We start from the raw sequence: 22,557 nt of genomic DNA, 5'->3' as shown, positions 1-22,557 counted from the left end.
GGCCTGAAATTTTTTTCATTTGAATCTCTAAATGAGGACTTTGCATTTCAGATGGACTTCTAAGCCTCCTATAATTTCATGCGATTGTTTTGTTTTGCTGATATAATGCACAGATGTGTCATAAATAAAGGAGCTTAGGGTTAATAGTTTGGTTCCTTATTTATAACATCAAACTGGCTACTATGGACTGAAATGCTTGTGCTCAATGCTTAATATAATATTCAAATAAGGAAATCTCGGTGGAAAGTGGTGCTTTGTCATTATCGCGTGTTTTATTAAAAGTAGGTCAATATCAACTTCATTAAGTTTGCACAATGCATGGTTTCAAAATGAACTTGCATTTAAAATAATATTTCTTTATCTGAATATTATATTTAACATTCACAATGACTAAATCTGGAGACAATTAATACATAATTCATATGTAAACTAGACAGATATATTCTCCTGCTCATCCGTGTGCACAAATGTATTATATATACATAAATCTTCGTCTTTGAGTGCAAAATACATTTTGAAAACCCCCATATTGTCCGCCTGCGCGCTTTGTGCACGCACACAGTGTGGCTCTCTCCATAGTCCTTTTGCAGATGTGGCCCCCTGCCTAATCTAGTTAAATACCCCTGGTATAGTGTCTCGTGTAACATTTCTTGAGGCAGTATACCCTAAAGCTTTCATAGATTTGCTTTCCGTGGTCTTGTAGGGCTCATCATCTGCAGTGGTTAAAACTGCATAATTGCAGCTCCTAGAGCTCCAGACTCCGACAAATATAAATGGCTGTCTGGTTGTTAGAAAGCCACGAAATTACAGACTCACCTAGTTGTTTCATGAGGGCCAGAGGTAATATCACTGCCACAGAAACAATGATAACCAGGTAGTTTCCATTCAGGAACCATTCTCTGTGGAGAGGCAGACGGAACAAAAAAATCAGTATATTGATTTTCAATTACTTGCCATAAACACTCCTCTCAATCTCCCTCATGCAGGTACCCAATCCATATTTGACAAAGTCAAGTATAGATTGGGTACAGTACCTGCAGAAAAACACTGTGTAAAAAGCTAGATATTTAGCCATGTGAGAAACAAGACATATTCCACAGAGAAGAAAAACGTTTTATATGTATAGCTATGCTAAGAATTTCGATTCACACCAGTCGAGTGATTAATTAAAATCAAATGCAACTAGCAGTCAATTCAATAAGTGGGGCGGAAAAAATAGCACAACCTGAGTCATGACTTCAGGATTTGTAATGATTTTAACAAGAAATTACTTCATGAGTAATTTATTTATTTCTGAACAGGCCAATGATATTCACAAATTCACTGCTTATTATTCTTATCAAATTTTGGATTATTGACAAATAAAAAAAAAAAAGCTGAATACTCCACCCTCCTCCCACATTCCAAAAACATCCATGCCAGTTTAAAGGGGACCTATTATGAAAAACACGTTTTCTCTTGCTTTAAAATATAAAAAGTGGTCTCCCCTCAGCCTGCCAACTCAGAGAAGGAGGAAAGCAACCAAATGCTGCAGTGTCTGTACAGCCGCCCGGATGAGCCATCCAGTGTGATGTGGCTTCTACGAGCCGTTCAGATTCTGCTCCTGTCGTTACGTAACGACAGGAGCGATGCGTGAAACCACGCCCACAACTAACTCTGGCTGGAACAAGAACAACAACTCCGCCAGCCGGAGCTTCCGCCATTTTTTCGTAGCGGTGTATCGTGATGGCGTCTGTTCGAGCTAGACATGCAAATTGCTCTGTTGTTGGTTGTAAAAACCAACACAAGCGATGCTTTATGCCCTCCCCTGCTATGCATCATTCGGGCAGCCAATCAGCACAGAGCCTCATTATCATAGCCTCCCCGCCCACTCAGAATCCCTCATAGAGAATTATGTTAGAGACTGGGATGCTAGAGACATGGCTCAGAGGCTGAATTTCTAATTTATTTAGCAAAAACAATCAAAAGCTTGTTTTTAAGACATTCAAGGCCTGTTTAAAATAGGTATTAGATGCCATAATAGGTCCCTTTTAAGTGATGATCCTAAATTGCCTCAAGGTGTGAGTGTAAGCATGTATGGTTGTTTGTCTATATACTGCATGTGGCCCTGCGAGGGACTAGCGACCTGTCCAGGGTGCACCCGGCCGTAGTGAGCTGGGGTACACTCCAGCAGACCCCCGTGACCCTATATAGGATGAAGCAGGTATAGAAAATGACTAAAAAAATGATCATTAAACAGAATTTTGATTTGTAAGCCACTATGTAGGAACAGCCATGCTCAGTGTCATAAGTATGGGAATACAACATTACGCATGGTCAAAGCCTTTGCCAAGAAAACTGAATTACACCAACTGCATACGAAGAAGGAACGATCGCCAGTTGCCTCACTGCTACTAACTATTTTCCAACTATTGTCAGAAAAGCTTTGTTCCAACATTGGTGACACACAGCAGATTAACTTGACAAGATTATACTTCAGGATCACCATCACTATGATTCCACTCTGCTGGGAAGTTATTTACAGGACGACCCAAGTGCTCTGAATAGACAAAATCTCACGGATTCCCACAGAAACCTGAGTAACAGTTGGTCCTTAGTCACAGGCAAAGTTCAAAGACAAGAAGCCTGAACCACAAAATTGAAAATTTGTAATTAAATTTAACAGTACGATGAGTCTGTGTATCAACAGGTTTGGAACTGTCCTCTGTCAAAACACCAGCCCCCCTCGGCTTGCTGGAGTAGGTTCACCTTGAATAGGTGGAGACAAAAGGTAAGGTTGTATACATTCAACACTCTCAGCTAAGAAATCAGAAGAAAAAAAGGCGTGCTTCAAACTTAATTACACCCTTAGATAGAACCTGAATCACCCAACAAAACACCCAGCATCCAAAACACCTGGGACCAGAGTTATAATAGTTTTGAATTTTTGATAGTTTTTATTTGCATCTAGTTTTTTCAGTTCAGATTATTTTTGTTTATGTTTAGTTAATTAAACAAGCTTACCAGTAGTAGTAGTTTTGAAAAAATTGGTTAGTGTTAATTCAGCTTTAGTCTTTGTTTTAGTTTTTAAGGTAATTAACGTTATATTAACGAGAAATCTAGGATGAAAGAATCCATACAGTAAAAAAAAAAAAAAATCCTTTATGCAAGAAGTCATTCATGTTAATGATTCATGTAAAACAAGAACAGCAATTTTATCCAGAGAAAATGACGTCAGGTTTCACCTATCTAACCCTCAGTTGACCTGAACCCATGGGAGGGATAGAAAATAAAACTAATTCTTAGGTTTCAACAAGACTTTCTTATGCTACTGCTGAATAACAGCCGTTGAGCAGACACACTTTTTGCTTTTCCATCTTTCTTATTTTATTCATCTTCATCTTGTTCATTTTAAGAATGCTCTAATTAAATATTTATCTCACTATAAGGTCTCAAGTTTCAACAGCTGATCGGAGATTAATAGTATCCTGTGATTTTTCCAGTTCAGACGCCCTCGTTGAAAGAAAATAAAGAAGTTTATGTGTTACACGTTCTATCAAAAAACCTCTACAAACAAACAGTGAAGCAGTAAAATATGTAACAAAACAGGCTTTCTCTCTCAAAGTGGGTTTAGTTAAACATAGTTTAGTTAAACATTTTTTATAGTTTAGTTCATATTTTTTACAATATTGTTTTATTTTCTCTTTTCTCCACTTGTAAAAGGCTGTTGCTGAAACAGCTCTTCAACAAAGTTATTTTCCTCCCAATTAGTCAGTCTGACATAAAGGCCCATTTACTGTGAGATTTTCACAAGATGTGACCTGCGTAAAATTAGAGCAATATATCTTTCTTGCGTGCCACGTTCTCTTCATCCATTGGAATGAAGAATTCATGGCATGCTGCTCGTCTTCTCTAGCTCCGCGTCAGTGAAGAAAACTAAAACTGAGCAGGTTTATTTACGTTTTATTGCGTAAGCGTCACAATATATAAATAAAACCTGCCATATGACTAAATGTTGAACCACAACAGTATGTGACAAGGATTTGCCAAATTAAAAAAGATAGAAAAAAAAACACCTTTAATTTCCCACTAAGTGGAAAAGATTATGAGAAATTCAGCAAAGTACATGAGATACAGACTCCCCCTGACACAAGCAATGACATGTTACTGTCACATGCGCAGTTATGTCTAGGAAAGAAACCTAAAAGTTATTTTTAGAAAGACACAACAGGGTGATTCATCTCTTGCCCTCCGTGAGGTGTGAAACAGTGAGTGACACAACACGCTCACAGAAATATCTTAAAGATGAAGAAGCTCATCTATTCATCTTGCCCTGTGACCCCCGGGCTCATGGACACTATGTCTCTCTCACAAAGACACAATACACAAAGGTACAGTGACGAATAATCGCAGTCAGTTTCTAATAAGGTCACTTAATCATAATAAACAACAGATATCTGTAACCCAAACAGGTGTATGTAAGGATTGGACAAAAAAAAACAAAAAAAACCCACTACATTTCCATTGGTAATTGTTAAAGAAGTTATTGGCCAAATTGTAAGCCCTCTGACCTATATATGCAATCTGTCTTTCCAAAAGGGTGTTTTTCCAAATAATATGAAAATAGCTAAGGTTATACCCGTATTCAAACATGGAGATAAGCATTGCATTGATAATTATAGACCAGTGTCCCTTCTCCCCCAATTCTCAAAAATATTAGAGAAATTATTTGTTAAACAAATTGATTTTTTTATAGATAAATATAAAATATTGAGCGAACATCAATATGGTTTTAGGGAGAATAGAAATACAGAATATGCAGTAGTGGAGATGGTAGAAGAAATAGCAACAGCAATTGAAAATGATGAATATTCTGTTGGTATTTATATTGATCTACAGAAGGCATTTGACACCTTAGATTATAGTATATTATTAAGAAAACTAGATAAGTATGGATTTAGAGGTGTGGCTTATTCTTGGCTTAAGAGCTATTTGGAAAATAGACAACAATGTGTACAAATCAATAACACTATGTCACAATTCAGGGAGGTCACCTGTGGCGTACCCCAGGGATCTGTGATTGGTCCAAAACTTTTTTTACTTTATATAAATGATATTTGTAATGTTACTGAATTGTTAAAATTTATTATTTTTGCAGATGATACAAATATGTACTGTTCTGGGAAAAATTTAAAGGAACTTCTGTCCTCAATTGAAAGGGAATTAAACATTCTTAAAACTTGGTTTGACGTTAATAAGTTATCACTTAACATTAAAAAAACAAAATGTATGGTTTTTGGAAACCGAAAAAGAAATTTATGGAGATATTACATTAAAAATATGTGATTCTGAAATTGAAAGAGTATCTGATATAAAATTCTTAGGGGTTGTTATTGATTGTAAATTAACATGGAAACAACATATTAGATACATAAAAGGAAAGATTTCAAAGTCAATAGCAATCCTGTATAAGTCTAGAAATATATTAAATCATAAAGCACTACATTTAATTTATTGTTCATTAATATTACCTTATATATCATATTGTGTGGGAGTTAGGGGCTCGACGTATAAGACAACAGTTAATGCTATAGTGCTATTACAAAAACGAGCCATACGTATTATTAATAGGGTAGGATATTATGAACATACAAATCAATTATTTATAAAATCCCATATTATGAAATTTTTTGATTTGGTTTATTATAAAATAATGCAAATAATGTATAAAGTTAGATTAAAGTTACTCCCTGTCTGTGTACAACGTTTTTTCTCAGTATATGAGTCAAATTATAATTTGCGTTTTGTTTGTAAATTTGTAATACAAAAAGCTAGAAAAGAGACTAAAAGGAGATGTATATCTGTTGTGGGAGTTAAATTCTGGAATGAAGCTAATATAGATTTACGAATGTGCAGCTCATTTTCAGTTTATAAAAAAAAGATTTGTAGAGCAATCTTTAAAAGCTACAAAGGTTAACATTTGTTTTTGTTTGCTGCTGTTCTTTGATGTTTATGTGTATACATATATAAGTGTGTATATGTGTGTGTGTATATATGTGTGTGTGTGTATGTATGTATGTGTGTATGTATATGTATGTATGTATATATATGTGTATATGTATGTATGTGTATATGTATGTATATGTTGTGTATGGGTATGTTTTTTTTATATATTTTGTATATTATTATGTGTATATAGAAGTGTATGTGTATATGTATGTATATATATATATATATATATATATATATATATATATATATATATATATATATATGAAAGCATGTATGAAGGATATATATAAACCTTATTGGTCCTCCTTTAGTTTTTTTCTGGATTAGTTTTGCTATTGTTTGTTGGTATGTAGGACAGGCATTAATATAAGCACTATGCTTCTGCCTGTGCCTTTTCAGTCACTATTTTATTTTGATAATGTTTGTATTCGATGTTTGTTTGGTGAAGTGACTGAATAAAGAATTTCAATCAAAATCAAAGTTGAGGTCTTGACTTTGACCAGGTCATTGCAGCACCTTGACGGCTTTCTTTCACAGCTATTATGTTGTAGATTTGCTGCTGAGTCTGGAATCACTGTCTTTTTGCTTGACCCAGTTTTGGTTGGCTGGGGTGACATTTGCCTCTACAAGACTTTGATATACAGAAGGTGCTAGTGGTGCTTTGTCCTACGGCTGCATCTTTTGATGTTATTTCCGTTTATGTAAACCAACATCTAAAAGAGGATGTTCTTTATATTCTTTATCACCATATATTTTGTTATATCATGTGCATTATAAGGCTTTATTTTTGTCATTGGGATTGTGTGGTGTCTCTCTTCTTTTGTTCACCCTCTGTGCAGTTCTGCCATATAAACGCCCCCCCCCACACACACACACACACACACACACACACACACACACACACACACACACACACACACACACACACACACACACACACACACACACACACACACACACACACACACACACACACACACACACACACACACACACACACACACATTCAGGATGATTTGCCACTGCGACAACCCAGTTTGTCATTTTGAATAAACACTGACTGGTGGCCATGGCCCATAGCACTGTCACTGCTACACATTGAAAAAACCCACCAGAACGTAATGTGAGTTTGTTGGCACAGATTATTATTGCTATCAAAGTGGATCTTATGAAGCCAAATGTGTATAAAAAACACATATATAAGCAGAGACAGACCTCATTCTCCTCCTTTAAACCTGAACAGTGACATTTTCAAAAACATGAAGCAGGTGAAGACTGAAGATACTTCATAACTCATTTGTAATTTAATCCAAGAGAGTGAGTGTTCTTTGCCTCAGATATCCCACAGTTTCAATTTTCAGCTGCGGAGTCTAACTGTGTTTGATGCATGTGTTCTTGGTGGCTATGCCGCTGTCTTCCTCTGGGTTCACAATACTTGGCTGTTTTCACACCAGCTCCCCAGAACCTCCAGAGCAGCACCAGGCCCGGCAACTGACACATTCAAGTTTTGCACACACTTGGGTGACTGCTGCATGGGGTCTCTCTGTGATGTGATGGGATAATATAGTTTGTTTTTACAGCTTGATGAGATTGCCCTTTCATCACCGGGTGGGATGACAAGATTTGCAGATATGCTGAAAGATATTCTTTTTTGTTTTGTTTATTTATTTTATTTTTTTCCTGAAATCCACACAGGACAAAATCCGATAAGAAAAACAGAATGATAAAATATACTGTATAACAAAACTAAAAATGTAAATTATGAACATGTAAATAAGGTACGTTTAACTTATGTTATAACTTAAGATATGTTATTTTATCGACTTTACAGCCAGCCGATGTGTTTGGTCACTCTTTGTTTTGAACATTGAGTCCAAGTTTGATTATCTGATGGTTTAAATGTTATGTTGAAGACATCTGAGGTAGTTTTCCAACTTCATTATTCATCCACTTTGTGTAATCGACATTTTCTACTGACAGCAAAACAGACGCAGAGCATTCTGCTATCACCATGAACAGCAGGTTGTACATTACATTGATGGTGCTTTATTGCATGCATCATTCTCATTTTAGACTATCAAACTTTCTTCCTGAAGGCTCATTCTGTCTACACGTAGACAGCTCCAAACTTTACACAAGTTGAAGGGATTGTTTTTGAAGCAGGACCTTCTTTCTTGGATGTTTCTCAAAAGTAGACGATGACACTCATATTTTTGAACTTGTCAAATTAACCACAAAAAATGTAGGAAAAACACAATTTTGCAAATAACCAGAGATGTAGCTACGCCTACATCAGAGTTCAAGCAGACAACTCGAGCATAGTTTTACACTCACACACATCCCGCAATATTCTTTATTCCAATCACACCCACTAAGTCACTGGTCTATTAAAGAGACAAAACAGTCTATCCAACCAATGCACAGTACCAAAGCTTGCTGCTCAAAAAGTCCCACAACCAAATCTTCATCCACCTGTAGACTCTAATTCCAAGGATCAGGGGGTTACACTGTTTCTCATGAGATTGGAACCAGGGGAGAAACTTTAAACTCTGTTATAATAATGATAATAGAGCATCTGTATTTAATGTAACATGTGTTGACTGAACTGTAAAAAGAAACGTCATGCACTTGCCACTCACCCTGCAGGGTTGTCCACTTTCAGAAATGCCTGGATGACCAGAGGAAATTCATATTTAACTATATAAAGGTAGCTGGACATGGCTGTGAAGGAAAAGTGTATTGACAGTGAGATGCATGTACGGAGTAGCACAAACCTTTTTTTTTTTTAAATGAAAAGAAGAAGAATATAAGCACATGTGAGAGCAGATGGCAGTGTGTGCCCTCACCTCCAATGTTCTGTAGCGTGATGGCAATACCTGCCGCCATCTTCCCCGCGGTCCCAAAAGCCCTGTAGCCAAGCTGCTCATATGCACGAATACCTGAGCCACAAGGACACAAGATAACATAATAACCATGTCTACCATGGGGTCTAGAGCTTTCAGCCACTCTGCCCCTCATCTCCAGAACTCCCTCCCCCCTGACCTCAGGAACACTGACTCCTTCTCCCGTTTCAAGTCCCTCCTCAAAACCCACATTTTCAGACTGGCATATGAGACCTGATGTTTCCCCTGTTTGTGGCTGCTCTGCTACGGGTTCTGTGCAGTCTGTTTATATTTTATGAGTCTGTCTTAATTATTTTATCGATTTTATTTGATGTTGTACGGCGACCTTGAGTGCCATAAAAGGCGCCCTATAAATAAAATGTATTATTAATAATGTCACTGTGTCAAGTCCATACTGACAGAGTCCTGGACTGAGAGGAGACTGAATCTAATCATGCTGCAAGTTCAGTGAGAATAGTAGAGGGCATTCACATGGACACAGTTTTCATCACCTGACATTAAAGGATATAAAAATATTTGCTTATCAGATAATGCAGCTTAGCTGCTTACGTACCTACAATACCAGATAACTTCAGCAGTAAATGGATGGAGTATGATGAAAGGACTGCTACCACTGTTAGGAGTGACCTGAAACAGAGACAGGAGAGACAAGCGTTATCATCTCATCTCCCATGACCAAAAACGACAACTACAGTTGCTTTCAGTCTCTTTCCATTCTACATGTTTATACTGTAGGGTGCTTTACCCTGTAATGTAGTTATTTATACAGCTGCAGAGCAGGCATATGTTTTCTTTGGTTGCGTTGACTGCATTGGAAAACCCTGTAGCTCGACTTCCCACCAGACTGTTGGTCCAGCTGAGCCACAGAGGTTGCCCTACCAGCCCCTTTGTCCTTCCTCACAGTCACTAACACGTATACATGCCAGATGGAAAAACACTTCCAATGCAGTGCTGAGGTTGAGAGAATGAATACGCTGGGGACAATATTCATCTCTCTCTTTGATCCTCAAATGAATTATCCCACTTCAGTCAGGTCATTCTGTCCATGTTCAGTCATTTCCTCAAGAGGTTATTACTGTCATTTCTCCACTTCAGCATTTCTACAGGCACTTCCTTTTTGTGCATTTTGCAACAGCCATTAGTTTATGTCTTTTCAACCTAACTATCAGATTCTGCTGTACTGTTGCACACACTATACATCCACCTTTTGTTTTCTTTAAGAATCATTATATGTGTTTTCTGAATGTTTTCAACCATCTGGATGAGTTTAAAAACTTATAAAACATGTCCCTCATTTGCTCAAAAAACGAATTTATTGCACTATTTACATACACAACAAAATATAATAGAAAGTACCAACAAAATTATGACATGTACACTATATTGCCAAAGTATACCTGCCTTGACTCATATGCATATGAACTTTAGTGACGTCCCATTCTTAATCCATAGGGTTCAATATGATGTGGGTCCACCCTCTGCAGCTATAAAAGCTTCAGCTCTTCTGGGAAGGCTGTCCACAAGGTTTAGGAGTGTGTTTATGAGAATTTTTAACTATTCTTTAGCGATGCACCGAAATGAAAATATGTGGCCGAATACCGAACAATACCGAACATGGTTCTTCAGCAGTTTTTCATTTATTTTGCCAATTTTTTCACCATTGCATAAATCAAATACATTTGATTTAGGCATGCTTTTCAAAGAAAAAAATCTTTTACAAAATTACAGGGTAGAAAATATTTATTGAACATAAATAAATGAAAAATGTTTAATTTCCCAGCATTATGTTGTTTTGGTTCCACCTCCTGGTGAATGTTAGGTAAAATTCTTATGGGGTTAGTTTTTGGTTGGCCAACGTTTTATGTAGTGCGCAACGTTACGGGACGGAGCGGCCAGTCTATTTCCTTATTTTACAACGCCGTTATTAATTGTTCGGTTTTTTTCCCCACTTATTCCACCGAACACCGAAAGTGTTTTTTTGCCATTTTCGGCCGAACAATTTCGGTTACCGAACAATCGGTGCATCACTACTATCGGGTTGAGGTCAGGACTCTGTGCAGGCCAGTGAAGTTCATCCACACCAGAGTCTGTCATCCATGTTTTTATGGACCTTGCTGTGTGCACTGGTGCACAGTCATGTTGGAAGAGGAACGGGCCAACCCCAAACGGTTTGCACAAAGCTGGGAGCATCGAATTGTCCAAAATGTCTTAGAATGCTGAAGCATTCGGAGTTTCTTTCACTGGTACTAAAGGGCAAAGCCCACCTTCTGAAAAACAACCCCACACCACAATCCCCCTCCTCCACCAAACTTTACACTTGGTACAATGCAGTGAGACAAGTACAGTTCTCCTGGCAACCGCCAAACCCAGAATCGTCTAACAGATAGCCAAATGGAGAAGCACGATTCGTCACTCCAGAAAAAACGTCTGCACTGCTCGAGAGTTCAGTGGGGGCGTGCTTTACATCACTGCTTCCAACACTTTGCATTGGACTTGCTGATGTATGGCTTGGATGCAGCTGCTCAGTCATGGAAACCCATTCCATGAAGCTCTCTGCACACTGTTCCTGAGCTAATCTGAAGGCCGCATGAAGTTTGGAGGTCTGTAGCGGCTGACATCTGCTGACCCCACTGACCTACCACTTTGTGGCTGAGTTGCTGTTGTTCCCAAACACTTACATGTTCTTATAATACAGCCGAAAGTTGACTGTGGAATATTAAGGAGCGAGGAAATTTCACGACTGGATTTGTTGCAATGGTTCTTTCACAAATAGTTGTAAAAACAGTCTGCATGCCTGGGTGCTTGATTTTATACACCTGTGGCCATGGAAGTGATTGGTACACTTGATTCTATTTATTTGGATGGGTGAGCAAATGACTTTGGAAATATGGTGTATTTTTGTATTGGTGTTACAGTACTCTAATTATTTAAATTTAAGATTTTAAGTATTTTCAAAAGAAAAAAAATCCTTAAGTCATGACAATCCCTTAGCCTGAAGAAGTTTCATGAATGGATCCTTGATCTACTGGATTTCCAGGACTTAGTCCACCTCATTCCAACAATTTACTATTAAGCATTAACTTTTCCTCTTTCTCTCACAAACACACTCTGTCTCTTTCTGTCTCCTTTTTGAAAGATCAGGCAGCCCGTCTTTCACCTCGCTTTCAACTCTTGGCAAGTTTAATGTTTTTTTTCTCTCTCTCATTCTACAAACTATGCGAAAGAACGCTGAGCTGACTTGCGGGTGAAGAGTTAGTCAGTCAAGTGGCAGTAGGAGGACAGATCTGCTGACAGTCAGACAAACTGACACACTTGGGTCAGTGTAGCTCGGCTTGTAGATTTCCACCCCAATGCATTCCTACCCAGACCAGGGCCACTGACCCGATGATCTGCACCCACAAACAAAACTCACAATGACAGAAAAATGAAACAGCTGACCCCTATTTCATGAATGTATTTATCGGAATAGAGTCTGTTTTGTAAGACATTGGGATACTGTGTAAAATGTGGTGAAAGAGCACAGTGGGTTGAAAATCCATCCATTCTCTATACCCGCTTTATCATTTGCAGGGTCAAGGGGGTCTGCTGCAGCCCGTCCCAGTTCATTACAGGCAAGAGGCAGGGGTTACACCCTGGATCTGGTCTCCAGTCTGTCGCAGGGCCACATATATACACACAACCAGACACACTCACAGTCACACCTACGGGCAATTGGTTTTTTTGGACTGTGGGAGGAGGCCAGAGCACCCAGAGGGAACCCACGCAAGCACAGAGAACATGCAAACTCCACACAGAAAGACCCCCGCCAGGCCAGGGAGTCGAACCGGGAACCTTCTCGCTTTGAGGCAACAGTGCTAACCACTAAGCCACCATGCTGCCCAGATTGAAAATTATTTATTGAATTTTGACTTTTTTCAAAAAGATATATGCCACTTGTTTTTTTTCTGATTCCAAAAACAGAAAATAAGCTTTCCAAGGAGACTTGGTTTCCGATTGAACATTTATTAATAGTAAATCTGGTAAAACAATTCACCCTCAGATTATTTTTCTTTTTTTTGTTCTTATTGCACATACAATGAGCAGCTTTTACATTTATGAAGCTACATTTCTCTCTGAACAACATATACAGCTTTATGAACAAGTATGTATGCTACCATCCAGATGTTTATTCAAGGAAATCCGAGCTCATTTCAGCAGGACAATGTCAAGCCACGTTCTTCCTGCATTTCAACAGCATCTCTCTGGAGGAAGAGAACCCAGTCGCTAAACTGACCTGCCTGCAGTGGAGGCCGCATGGCTGAAAATACTTGGCGAGTTATGAAACAAAACAATGCGACTGGTGACCTGACCAGGGTATACTCCGCCTCTGCCAACAGAATACAAATGTCTGTGGAGTGAATTGATGCATCTTGCCTGACATCAGTCTGCATATTGAAGTGGAAGATTAAAGGTTAAATCATCCCTCAAAGTTCAAGCTAGAGAAGATGTCTGCTCCACTTGATCTGTTCAGCAGAAAGAACGAGAACAACCAATATGTTAAATCCCTGTGCTACATTTATTTTGCCTTTGCCTTTTGTTTGAGACAACATATTTGACTCATTATTGGTCTTCTGTCTCTGCTAGGAACATGGCCTGGGGATGAGAGTGACTTACTCTGCTGGTGGAAAGGGGACAATCGTCAGCCTGGAGTACTCATATGCAATGCAGAATAACTGCCAGTATATCTTAATCAAATATTTCTGTGCCCTTGCCCATGTTTTCAGTTGCTACTCTATGTTTTATGACACAGTCTCTCATGTGCAACAGGATGGATAAGTGCAGACTATCTATTACACCTATTTAAGTAATGTAAATGTACACAACTGTGAATACATAAAGTGGCCTGATTGACTACATGGTTAAATTCAGCTTGCATACAGCAGACTCTGCCATTGAGTGACTAGAGTTCAGTGACTGAAAACGGCAAACAGTCACACAACTCGGATCAAAATAAGTAGCTTTTTCTATCACAAAGAAAAATCCTCCCGACATGACTGCTTCAAAGAAAAAGTCAAACATTCTTGAAAACCATTAAATGGCAGTGGTTGCCACCGAACATTTAAAAATACAGGTTGAATGTTGGCACAAATATATCTGTTGTTTTTTTTCTCGAGTAATTTACCGTATTCTTTTTTTTGTGATCAAATGTTTTTATTTATCTTTCATGATTTTCTTATTATAAACAGTGGCATCCACAATGAACAAACATTAACACAGTATTTTGTTCTTTAATGACAAGCCACCACTTAGAAACAAGAGAGGATAGCTGAGTTATAACACAGATACAAATGGTAGTGGTGGCTATTAAATCTAAAATATACTTTCACTGAAATTTGCATATAAAATTATGCAGCGATAAGTAGTTAAACCAACTAGATTGACTACATTTTATAAGAGGTTTACCGGTAAGACCTACAACGGTGAGGTTTAATCTTTCCCAGATAATGCTTAGTTCAGCCTGCTTCAGCAACTCCCACCCCTAAGTGTAGGCCGCATGATCAGAGAGGACGTTTAGACAAGGAGCACACACCAACACTTAAAAAATAATCATCAAGCTTTAAATGATATTACTGATGTTCTGTGTGTTTCCTGTTGTCAAAATCTATATAACAAAGCTAAAATAAAAAATAACAACAGACCATAAACGTATGCTGGTAAGATATGAAACCGCTATGTTAGTGAAAGCATAGTTAACTGATATGAAACACTTCTATGGAAACGTTTAGACGGATGCTGCTAATGCATTACACACACACACACCAACTAGTTAAAATCAGATAATTATGGGCTAAAATTGAGCACAATAAGAGCTCTTAAATTAGTGTTCACAAATAAGTGTGTAGTTGAAATTGAGTTTTGATCACAGTGTGACAAAACTTGATTTATAACTATAAACTCAGGAATGATTGAACATTATTTCACGGGCTCACGTTTGAACCCACCAAAGATCAATCACACAGATACTGACTTGATTAATATCTGGATCTGTGACTACAATGCAGGTTTTTATGCCACACGTAAACGACTTCCAGAATTCGATTAAGGTCACTAATTATTTATCCATCAAATAAAGAACATTTGATGTTTACAGTGCCGTCAGGTTCAATTTATTCTGCAAAGGGACACCCTTGGAGGATTTAAAAAATCAATTCACCATTCTGGGAGCTGTGATTCAGCAAATGCTTCTAATCTGCTATCACGTCTTTGCAGATGTAAAGTGTCAGATCTTAATGAGTGACTTACAGGAACAGGACGACTCCTGTGTTGGCCATTGCATATGCAAGTCCTAGAATTCCACTTCCCATTATTGCATTTCCCAGGTTGAAGACAGACATCCCAAATGAGGTTTTTCCTTCAAACTGTAGGCAATGCAAGACAAAAGAGATTCACCAACAGGTTAAATCCTCTTCTATTTAATTACAATATTTAATTACTAAGTTGTGCATGAGCTTACATCTGTAAAGCGTGTCGTCTTCTTGTCGTCCACACCTGATAGGAAGTCCTGGCTCTCTGGATGGTTGGCTTCTGCATTTTCAGTTCTGTGAAGACTAATTGATCAGAAACAGTGTTGTAAGAATGACGCATAACTGGGCATTATTCAAGGCCATCTTCTCTTTTTAACAGCACAAGCTCTCATTTTAAACATGCGTTTATTTCCACACAAAGCACGACAGCAACAGATGGCACAAATGAATGTGAAACACATCCTCTACTCATTACTGTCTCATACATACCTAGCATTCTGGGCACTATTGGCTACAGTTTCTCTACAAGCAGTGCAGAGCGAGGTCATCCATCACCCAACGAGAGCACAAAGTGGAAAAACACCCACAGTCATAAGATAACAAGAGCAACAGGGGACATGTATAAATCATCATCTGTATCCTGGAGATACGAGCTGTAATTAAACTGTCTATTACACAAGCAGAGCATACAGACAAAAGTGCCAGACAACCTGACATGATAATTAGGCAATGAACTCATTCCATTATCCAGTACAAATTCTAGCACAGCAACTGAGCAACTAAGCAGTAAATATTTTGCTAAAGAGACAGGCAATTCATGGACAAAGATACAACCTTTGTTGCATGTATAGCAATTTCTAAAGTTGAAAAATCTAAAGCTGGCCAACGAGTGTACATTTTTGGAGTCTATCAATTAGCTCTAACCACAGTTTGTGTTTAAGACTACTTCATGGAGCTGAAAGTATAAAGGAATTGACAAATAGATAAAGAGTAGCTCCTTGATTATTTAGTGAACATAAGTAGCTGCTCTGAAATGTTAAACATGGGCAGATTTGTACAACAGTGATCCATGGCAAACAGTTGATCAGTCGTGAGTTTGACATGGAACAATACAACATGACCATTGGCTGAAATATCAAAACAGGGACATTTCAAACTGAGTTGATTTAAAGCTCAAGGACCAGGATTTATTTGTTCTGCCTGTGACACTTCACACAAACAATGAGGCTAAATTACCCTACAACAGAACGAAATTGGCCAAAATATTACTTGATCCACAACAAACACACATACCCCTGTTTATCAAAATATTTTACTCATTTAAAACCATCTCTGCGCAGCATTGGTTTATTGCTATATGACTTTTTTTCCTCAGTTACCCTCTTTCCTATGTTACAGTTTCTTTCCTCCCCATTGCAGCTAGGAGCTTGCTCAAAGGCACCTGTTTCTCTAAGTTATGTAATAAATCCTAAACTTTACTATGTGAAGACCCAAGGTTACGTAAAATGAGATTTGCCTTTATATTCATAAGACTGACTCCATCAATCCCTTAGACATAAATACATAAAACTTCATCCACATCAAATATATTGTGTTGCCTTTATTAATGGGGGTCTATGGAGTTATTATCATAGCTGTAAAACCAGTTGCAAGGAAAGCTACGTGTATGTAGTGTAATATTTACCTGCTGTAGGAACAAATGGAACTTCTATTAAAGTAAATTGTATGTTCAGATTTCATGTCAATGAACATACATTTATAGCCAGATTCTAATGCTGAATTCATAAAGACCTTACTCCAAATGAGTTAATTATTCATGAATGATATTTTCTGATTTCTTTTACTCCAATAAGGCTATATTTGGAGTAAGAGAAAACAGATTACAATTTTTAAACCACATTGACAAACAATCATAGGAACATTTTCTTACTTAGAATAAGGTCATTAGCAAGAATATTGCAGTGTAGCTGATAAATCAAATCACGTGAATATATTTGTCTAACAAGATGCACATGTTTATATAAGGTTAAAATATATTACAACAGACCATCAGCAAGGAATGCGGTAACTCAAACTTCCATCTAAAGGATCATCAGTCATAAAGCGGCATGATCGTGTGAAAGAGTGCTTCCTGATTTCATGTAGTCAGCCAGTAATTACATTTTTCAAAAAGAGGTTTGACTGTTTCCACATTTTCTGAAATACTGATGTAATTTAGGGACTAAATTGAGGGTTTTGCTAGGTTAGTCAACTCATAGAAACGGCCCATTGCTTTATTTGTGACTTGTCCCCACTCCATAGCTAGTGCCTGAAAACTGTGCAAATAACTTAATATAAACATTGATAATATATTTGATATGGAAACAAAGACTAATTAAAAAAAACCTTACTCAGAGGACAGAAGTCAGTGTCCTCTGTGACTATCCAGAATACTCACTTTACACCGTCTTCTGCAGGTGGAGTCTTGGCCAAAGGTGTGACCTCCTCCCCAACCTCATGGCCTTTCCCATTAGGAATGGCGTTCACTTCCGCTGGGGAATTTTCCACCGTCTCTGCTGGTTTATCCTCACTCATATCTGCTCAGCTAAGTATTAATCTGGCTGTTATAATGTGGAGGTGTTTGAGTTTCTCTGAATATTCAGTAACAAGATAGAGGTTTTTTATGTTCTTTGGATCTGTGAGAGAAAGAAAAAAGGAATGGCAATTAGTGTGTTGAAAGATAAAGCATAACATACACAATTTGACCATTTCATATTTAAAAAACTGGGATTTCAGAGAGTCTTTTTTGTTCTTGTTGTGGACAATGTGGTTGAAAAATTATATTTGTCAAATGGAAACTCGCTCCAATTTAGGTGTTTTTTAACCTTTTCGTGTATATAGAAGCATTAAGTCATACATTATGGGTAAAGGAAAATATTTCAAACTTTAAATTCAATTCAATGGATTGGTAAAAGCTGACAACAGAGCTTTTTATCTTACAATAAGAGGTCATCTTTGGAGATACCTGTAGATGGTCCTCATAGCAGAGCAACAAAAAGTAATTCCTGCTGAAGACGTAAGATATCTACTTTCAAGTAACAACAGCATAAAGAAACTAAGCCAGAAATAGGCAAAGGATTACCGAAGTTTATAATAATAATAATTATTATTATTATTATTATTATTACTATTTGTGTTCATTCAGACAGTTAATACAGATCAAAAGGCCCCTTGATAATATGCATGAATGAGATGACATGTATTGATGTCTGATCGATTATTCTCATTTGGGATATGTGTTAAAGATGTGTAGTCAAACAGGGTTTGTGCCTTAAATTCTGTAAAAATCCGTTGACAGCTTGGCCCTTTAAAAGGGAATTGCAAAAGCAATAGAAAAGAGAAACAAGGGAGAACATATTTTGACATTTTTAAATTCAACTATTATTCTTACACCTATAACTAACTTAAATAAACATACATGGAAAATATAGCAAAAAAGAAACAAGAGAAAAATAAATGTGGAAAAAAAAAGAAAATTAGCAACTTCCACTAAAAATATATGATGAACATAGATGTTGAATAGATGTTTTGGCAAATCCCATGAATAATTGACACATTAAGTGACATGTCCTCCCTGTGAGGAAACAAAGTTTTTTAGTTTGATGTGACACACTGGGCTTTAAACCAGGACTGCATTTCCTGAGTATCCTGTTGTTTTGTAGCTGACCAGCTGGCTTATGGGGCCCAAAAGGGCCCCTGTGACATGTATCTCCTAGATGCTGTTGACTAAAGACCCCCTATCTGGCTGGCCCCAAATGATCTCTTTTGCTCTGCAGCATAAACAGCAGCTACAATGGTGGCCATGTTGAGATCTATCAAAAAAGAACACACAAATGACTGAACCCCCAGCACTGAAGATAAAAGAGAAGAACCAGCCAGGACCAGCTACAAACCAGTTCTACTTTCCTTTGTGCCTCCATTTCTCCGCTTGTCACTTTTCTCTTGGTTTTCTCTCTCATTCATGAGGGTTCAGCACAGCCACGATGCTCAGGGTTTTCTGTACTACCATTCCTGGCAACCTCTCAGCTCCCCTTGTCCCCTTAGGCCTCTTCCGCTCCACAGCCTGCTCTGATAAAGGTGGCTTTTTGTGGCACAGAAATATTCTAACACATCAAATACAGTGTGAGGTGAAAAACCCCTGTTCTTCACCTAGCAGTCCCCTGAACCAATTGCCCACTTCTTTGTGAGCTTCGCTGTACAGCCAGGCCTCTCGCGGTCTCTGGCTAAAGCTGGTCAACGTGGTTGGGCAGCAAAGCACAGTGCACAATGGCACATGTTGTGCGGTTTCCTGGGAACGGGTTGGGGAACAGTGGTACTATTGTGCCAGGCATCATTATATTGCCGAGGCCCCCTTGGCTGTAGTTTGCCAGGCCACTCGAAAGGCTGAAAAGGTATTTCTCTCTCTAATTGAAAAGACGCCATCTTGAATTCAACAAATGCCAGTATCCTGTATTCATACGTAGTTGTAGCAGACTTGCTGACGGAAACAATGACAGAGGTAGGGCCAGCTTCATCGGACAAATCACTGCACAGAACCACATTGCCACTCAGAGAGTCTACAAATCACGAAGAGGTTGCAGTAGGCATTGAGGGACAACAAATGATGGGCTGTACAGCAACAAGTGGTCCTCCCCAATGGCCTTGAGCAGTGGTGCTTGAAACAGCAGACAAGACTGATGTGAGTCACTTTCCCTCCAATAATATTCAAAAGCAAAGGAAACACATGTGAGATGAGAGGTAATCCATTAGACATCATAATTATAGAGGAACTTTGAGGGGCTGAAGAAAAAATAAAGGTGATCCAGAGATAGCAGAATCACTATGAGAAAAATTAAGCTCTTAAAGCGTTACCAGAGCCATACTGATTCAGATTTGTGAAATAATTTGTGAAATAATTTGTTCGGAAATTACTTGTCAGGGTACATGTACATCAGGGATTATTTGTGAGCAACCTACTCTCAAAGCAGTTGTGAAACTGTCACAAATCTTGTGTCCCAGGTAACATTCTCCTTTATTCTCATTTACATTGACATGTAAACAAAAGAAATCTATTGTTAAAAAGCGAAACTGTCAAAGGATTGTTGTCTTTAACAAATATAAAAGCATTATTGTGGAGGCTGAAGGAGTTTCTCAGACAACTTCAGACCTGAGTTCAAGCCACAAAAATGGTGCATTTTGCTATCATCTGCACCAATACAATTATTATAGTTTTCTTCCCATTTCAAAGCTGCTGCGGAACATGGCAAAAACATGGATACTAGCTAAGCACTTTAGACCTAAGCACCACCATTTGTAGGATGAGGGTCAAGTTGTGGATAAGAAGCTACAAATAATTAGAGGCAAGAAAATACATAGAAACAATGACCTACAGGAGCCAACTGGAGTTTCAGTCCAACTGTTGCCACAGAACCATTGTGATGTGAAACAGGGGTACGGCTGTGTGAAGGAACTGAAACACACTGACGTCTGTAGACACTATGTCATGCAAAATGTGTCTGAATAAACAACCACATTACTTCAACACATCTTATGTAGTATTTCTCTTATTAATCACATAACATAGGAGACAGAACAGGGACAAGATGGCAGGAGGATATGTAGTCTTCCTTTTCAATCTGACTGACCCAGTTAAATACAATTAACCACAATTTTTTCTTGAGCAGACACCACTAGCATTTGCTACAGCTACTAGCTTAACAACCACAAAAAAGGATTAAAGAAAATAAAATACAGCTAAACAACTATATGATCAGGGGAGAAAAAGAAAGAAATATATTTTTTAGAAAACCCCAAGTTTTATGCAAACTTTAAAATCCTACACAAGACTGTATGCCATGCTGGGATGTAGGGCTGGGCGATATATCGAGTATACTCGAGGTATCGCGGCTTCTTCTCTGTGCGATGTACAAAATGACTTTATCGCGAATATATTCGAGTATACATTGTCACGCATTTGCTTTTAGCTGCGGGCTTAAATTACAGGCTTTTCGCACTCTCTCGTCTTGTCTCTCCTTCTCAGAGACATAAAACAAGCGTACTTAGTTACATACGTCAGTCACGTGCTGTCGTGCGTGCATCATCATATGCCCACGACCAGCTGCTGGTGTCGGCGCTGCTGTCCGGGACCGCCGGTCAGTTCCACCTAACTTTCCATAACTCGGCCTGCATGAGCTCATCCGCGCGGTTGCTACTCGGGACGGACTGGGGCGAACTGGGACGGTTTAGCAAAGAGGGGAGGGGATGTTTTCTCCTCGCTCGACGCGCACGACTCTCCGGAGAGCATAGGAGCCGCTCAGTGCCACAGGCGTCCGCGCACAGCGCGCCGCCAAGCCTTTCTCTTCCAGAGCTGAGAAACGTCACTTATGGCGCTTTTCCATTAGTACCTACTCAGCGCGCCTCGAGTCGGCACGCCTCGTCCCGCCTCCACTCGCCTCTCCCCTCGTCCTCGTTTGTTTTTAAACACCCAGGTGAGAAGTAGGAGGGTTGGAGTGAAGCTGCTGTGAAGTATTTGATTGTGTGATCTAAACGGAGAAGACAACAACACTAGAGATGTAGAACCTGGAGGAGATGATATATGTGCTGCTGGGTCTGTGACTTGTGTTCAATATCAAGTTAAACAATGAGAGTCAGAGAAGCTTCAAGCGGTGATGCTTTTTTTTGTTTGTTTGTGTTGGCGCTGATGAGAAATCAGCTGAGAGCCGCGAGCGGCTGAAAAGTGACAGAGCTCCTGGTAGACCTGATCGTTCCTTATCGCCCGTCTAGATCCCTTTTTAATTCTCTCCTCAGCCACCAGGTTTATGAACATCTGCACCTCAGAGTTGGATCACCAAACAGACGTTTGCGCTGCCATTGCCTGTTGAATAAAATCGCTGCGAGCCGCGAGTCACTCTCACGCTGACTCCCGCTTCCTGATTCAAACGTCTGACGGCCCTGCCCCCCGACCAATCGGTGGCGTGTATTGTGATGATGTCAGATACAGCCGACTCAGCATGCTTAGAACCTCGGCAGAATAGGTACAGAAAAAGTATCTACTCGGCACGCCTCCACCCGCCTCGGCCCGTAGTGGAAAAGCGCAAGACGGGGGCGTGGCGAGTAGAGGCGCGCTGAGTAGGTACTAGTGGAAAAGCGCCACTAGTGTTGCTTAAATGTGGCCACATGAAATTAGGGCTGCAACGATTCGTCGACGTTGTCGACAAAAATCGATAATCAAAATTGTCGACAATGAATTCCATTGTCGAAAATTGTCGCCAGACGTGTTTTTCCAACGGAGTGAGGCGTCTCACTTCAATACAATCTCTGCCGAGAGTCGCGCATGCGCGATAGCGTCTTTGCCGAGCGGT

General features: G+C 39.0%; 1 protein-coding gene across 5 annotated transcripts in view; it reads right to left on the bottom strand.

The window, feature by feature from the left end:
* Window positions 1–22,557, bottom strand: part of LOC133448673 (sodium-coupled neutral amino acid transporter 3-like) — a 52,073-nt gene that overhangs the window by 14,804 nt on the left and 14,712 nt on the right. For 2 of the 5 annotated variants that reach the window (XM_061727433.1, XM_061727432.1), the window contains 8 exons: window positions 17,616–17,853; window positions 15,668–15,700; window positions 15,388–15,481; window positions 15,177–15,292; window positions 9,448–9,521; window positions 8,838–8,930; window positions 8,631–8,712; window positions 817–899 (listed from right to left, as the gene is read on the bottom strand). In XM_061727433.1, the coding sequence (XP_061583417.1) occupies window positions 817–899; window positions 8,631–8,712; window positions 8,838–8,930; window positions 9,448–9,521; window positions 15,177–15,292; window positions 15,388–15,481; window positions 15,668–15,700; window positions 17,616–17,752 (712 nt within the window). In that variant the 5' untranslated portion in view covers window positions 17,753–17,853. The remainder of the gene's footprint in view (window positions 1–816; window positions 900–8,630; window positions 8,713–8,837; window positions 8,931–9,447; window positions 9,522–15,176; window positions 15,293–15,387; window positions 15,482–15,667; window positions 15,701–17,615; window positions 17,854–22,557) is intronic. The other 3 variants (XM_061727434.1, XM_061727436.1, XM_061727435.1) reach the window with 3 other exon arrangements.

Source organism: Cololabis saira, chromosome 8 (genome assembly GCF_033807715.1).
Source record: "Cololabis saira isolate AMF1-May2022 chromosome 8, fColSai1.1, whole genome shotgun sequence".
NCBI lineage: Eukaryota > Metazoa > Chordata > Actinopteri > Beloniformes > Belonidae > Cololabis > Cololabis saira.
The sequence above is the reverse complement of the archived record's forward strand: the minus strand, read 5'-3'. Positions and strand labels throughout refer to the sequence as shown.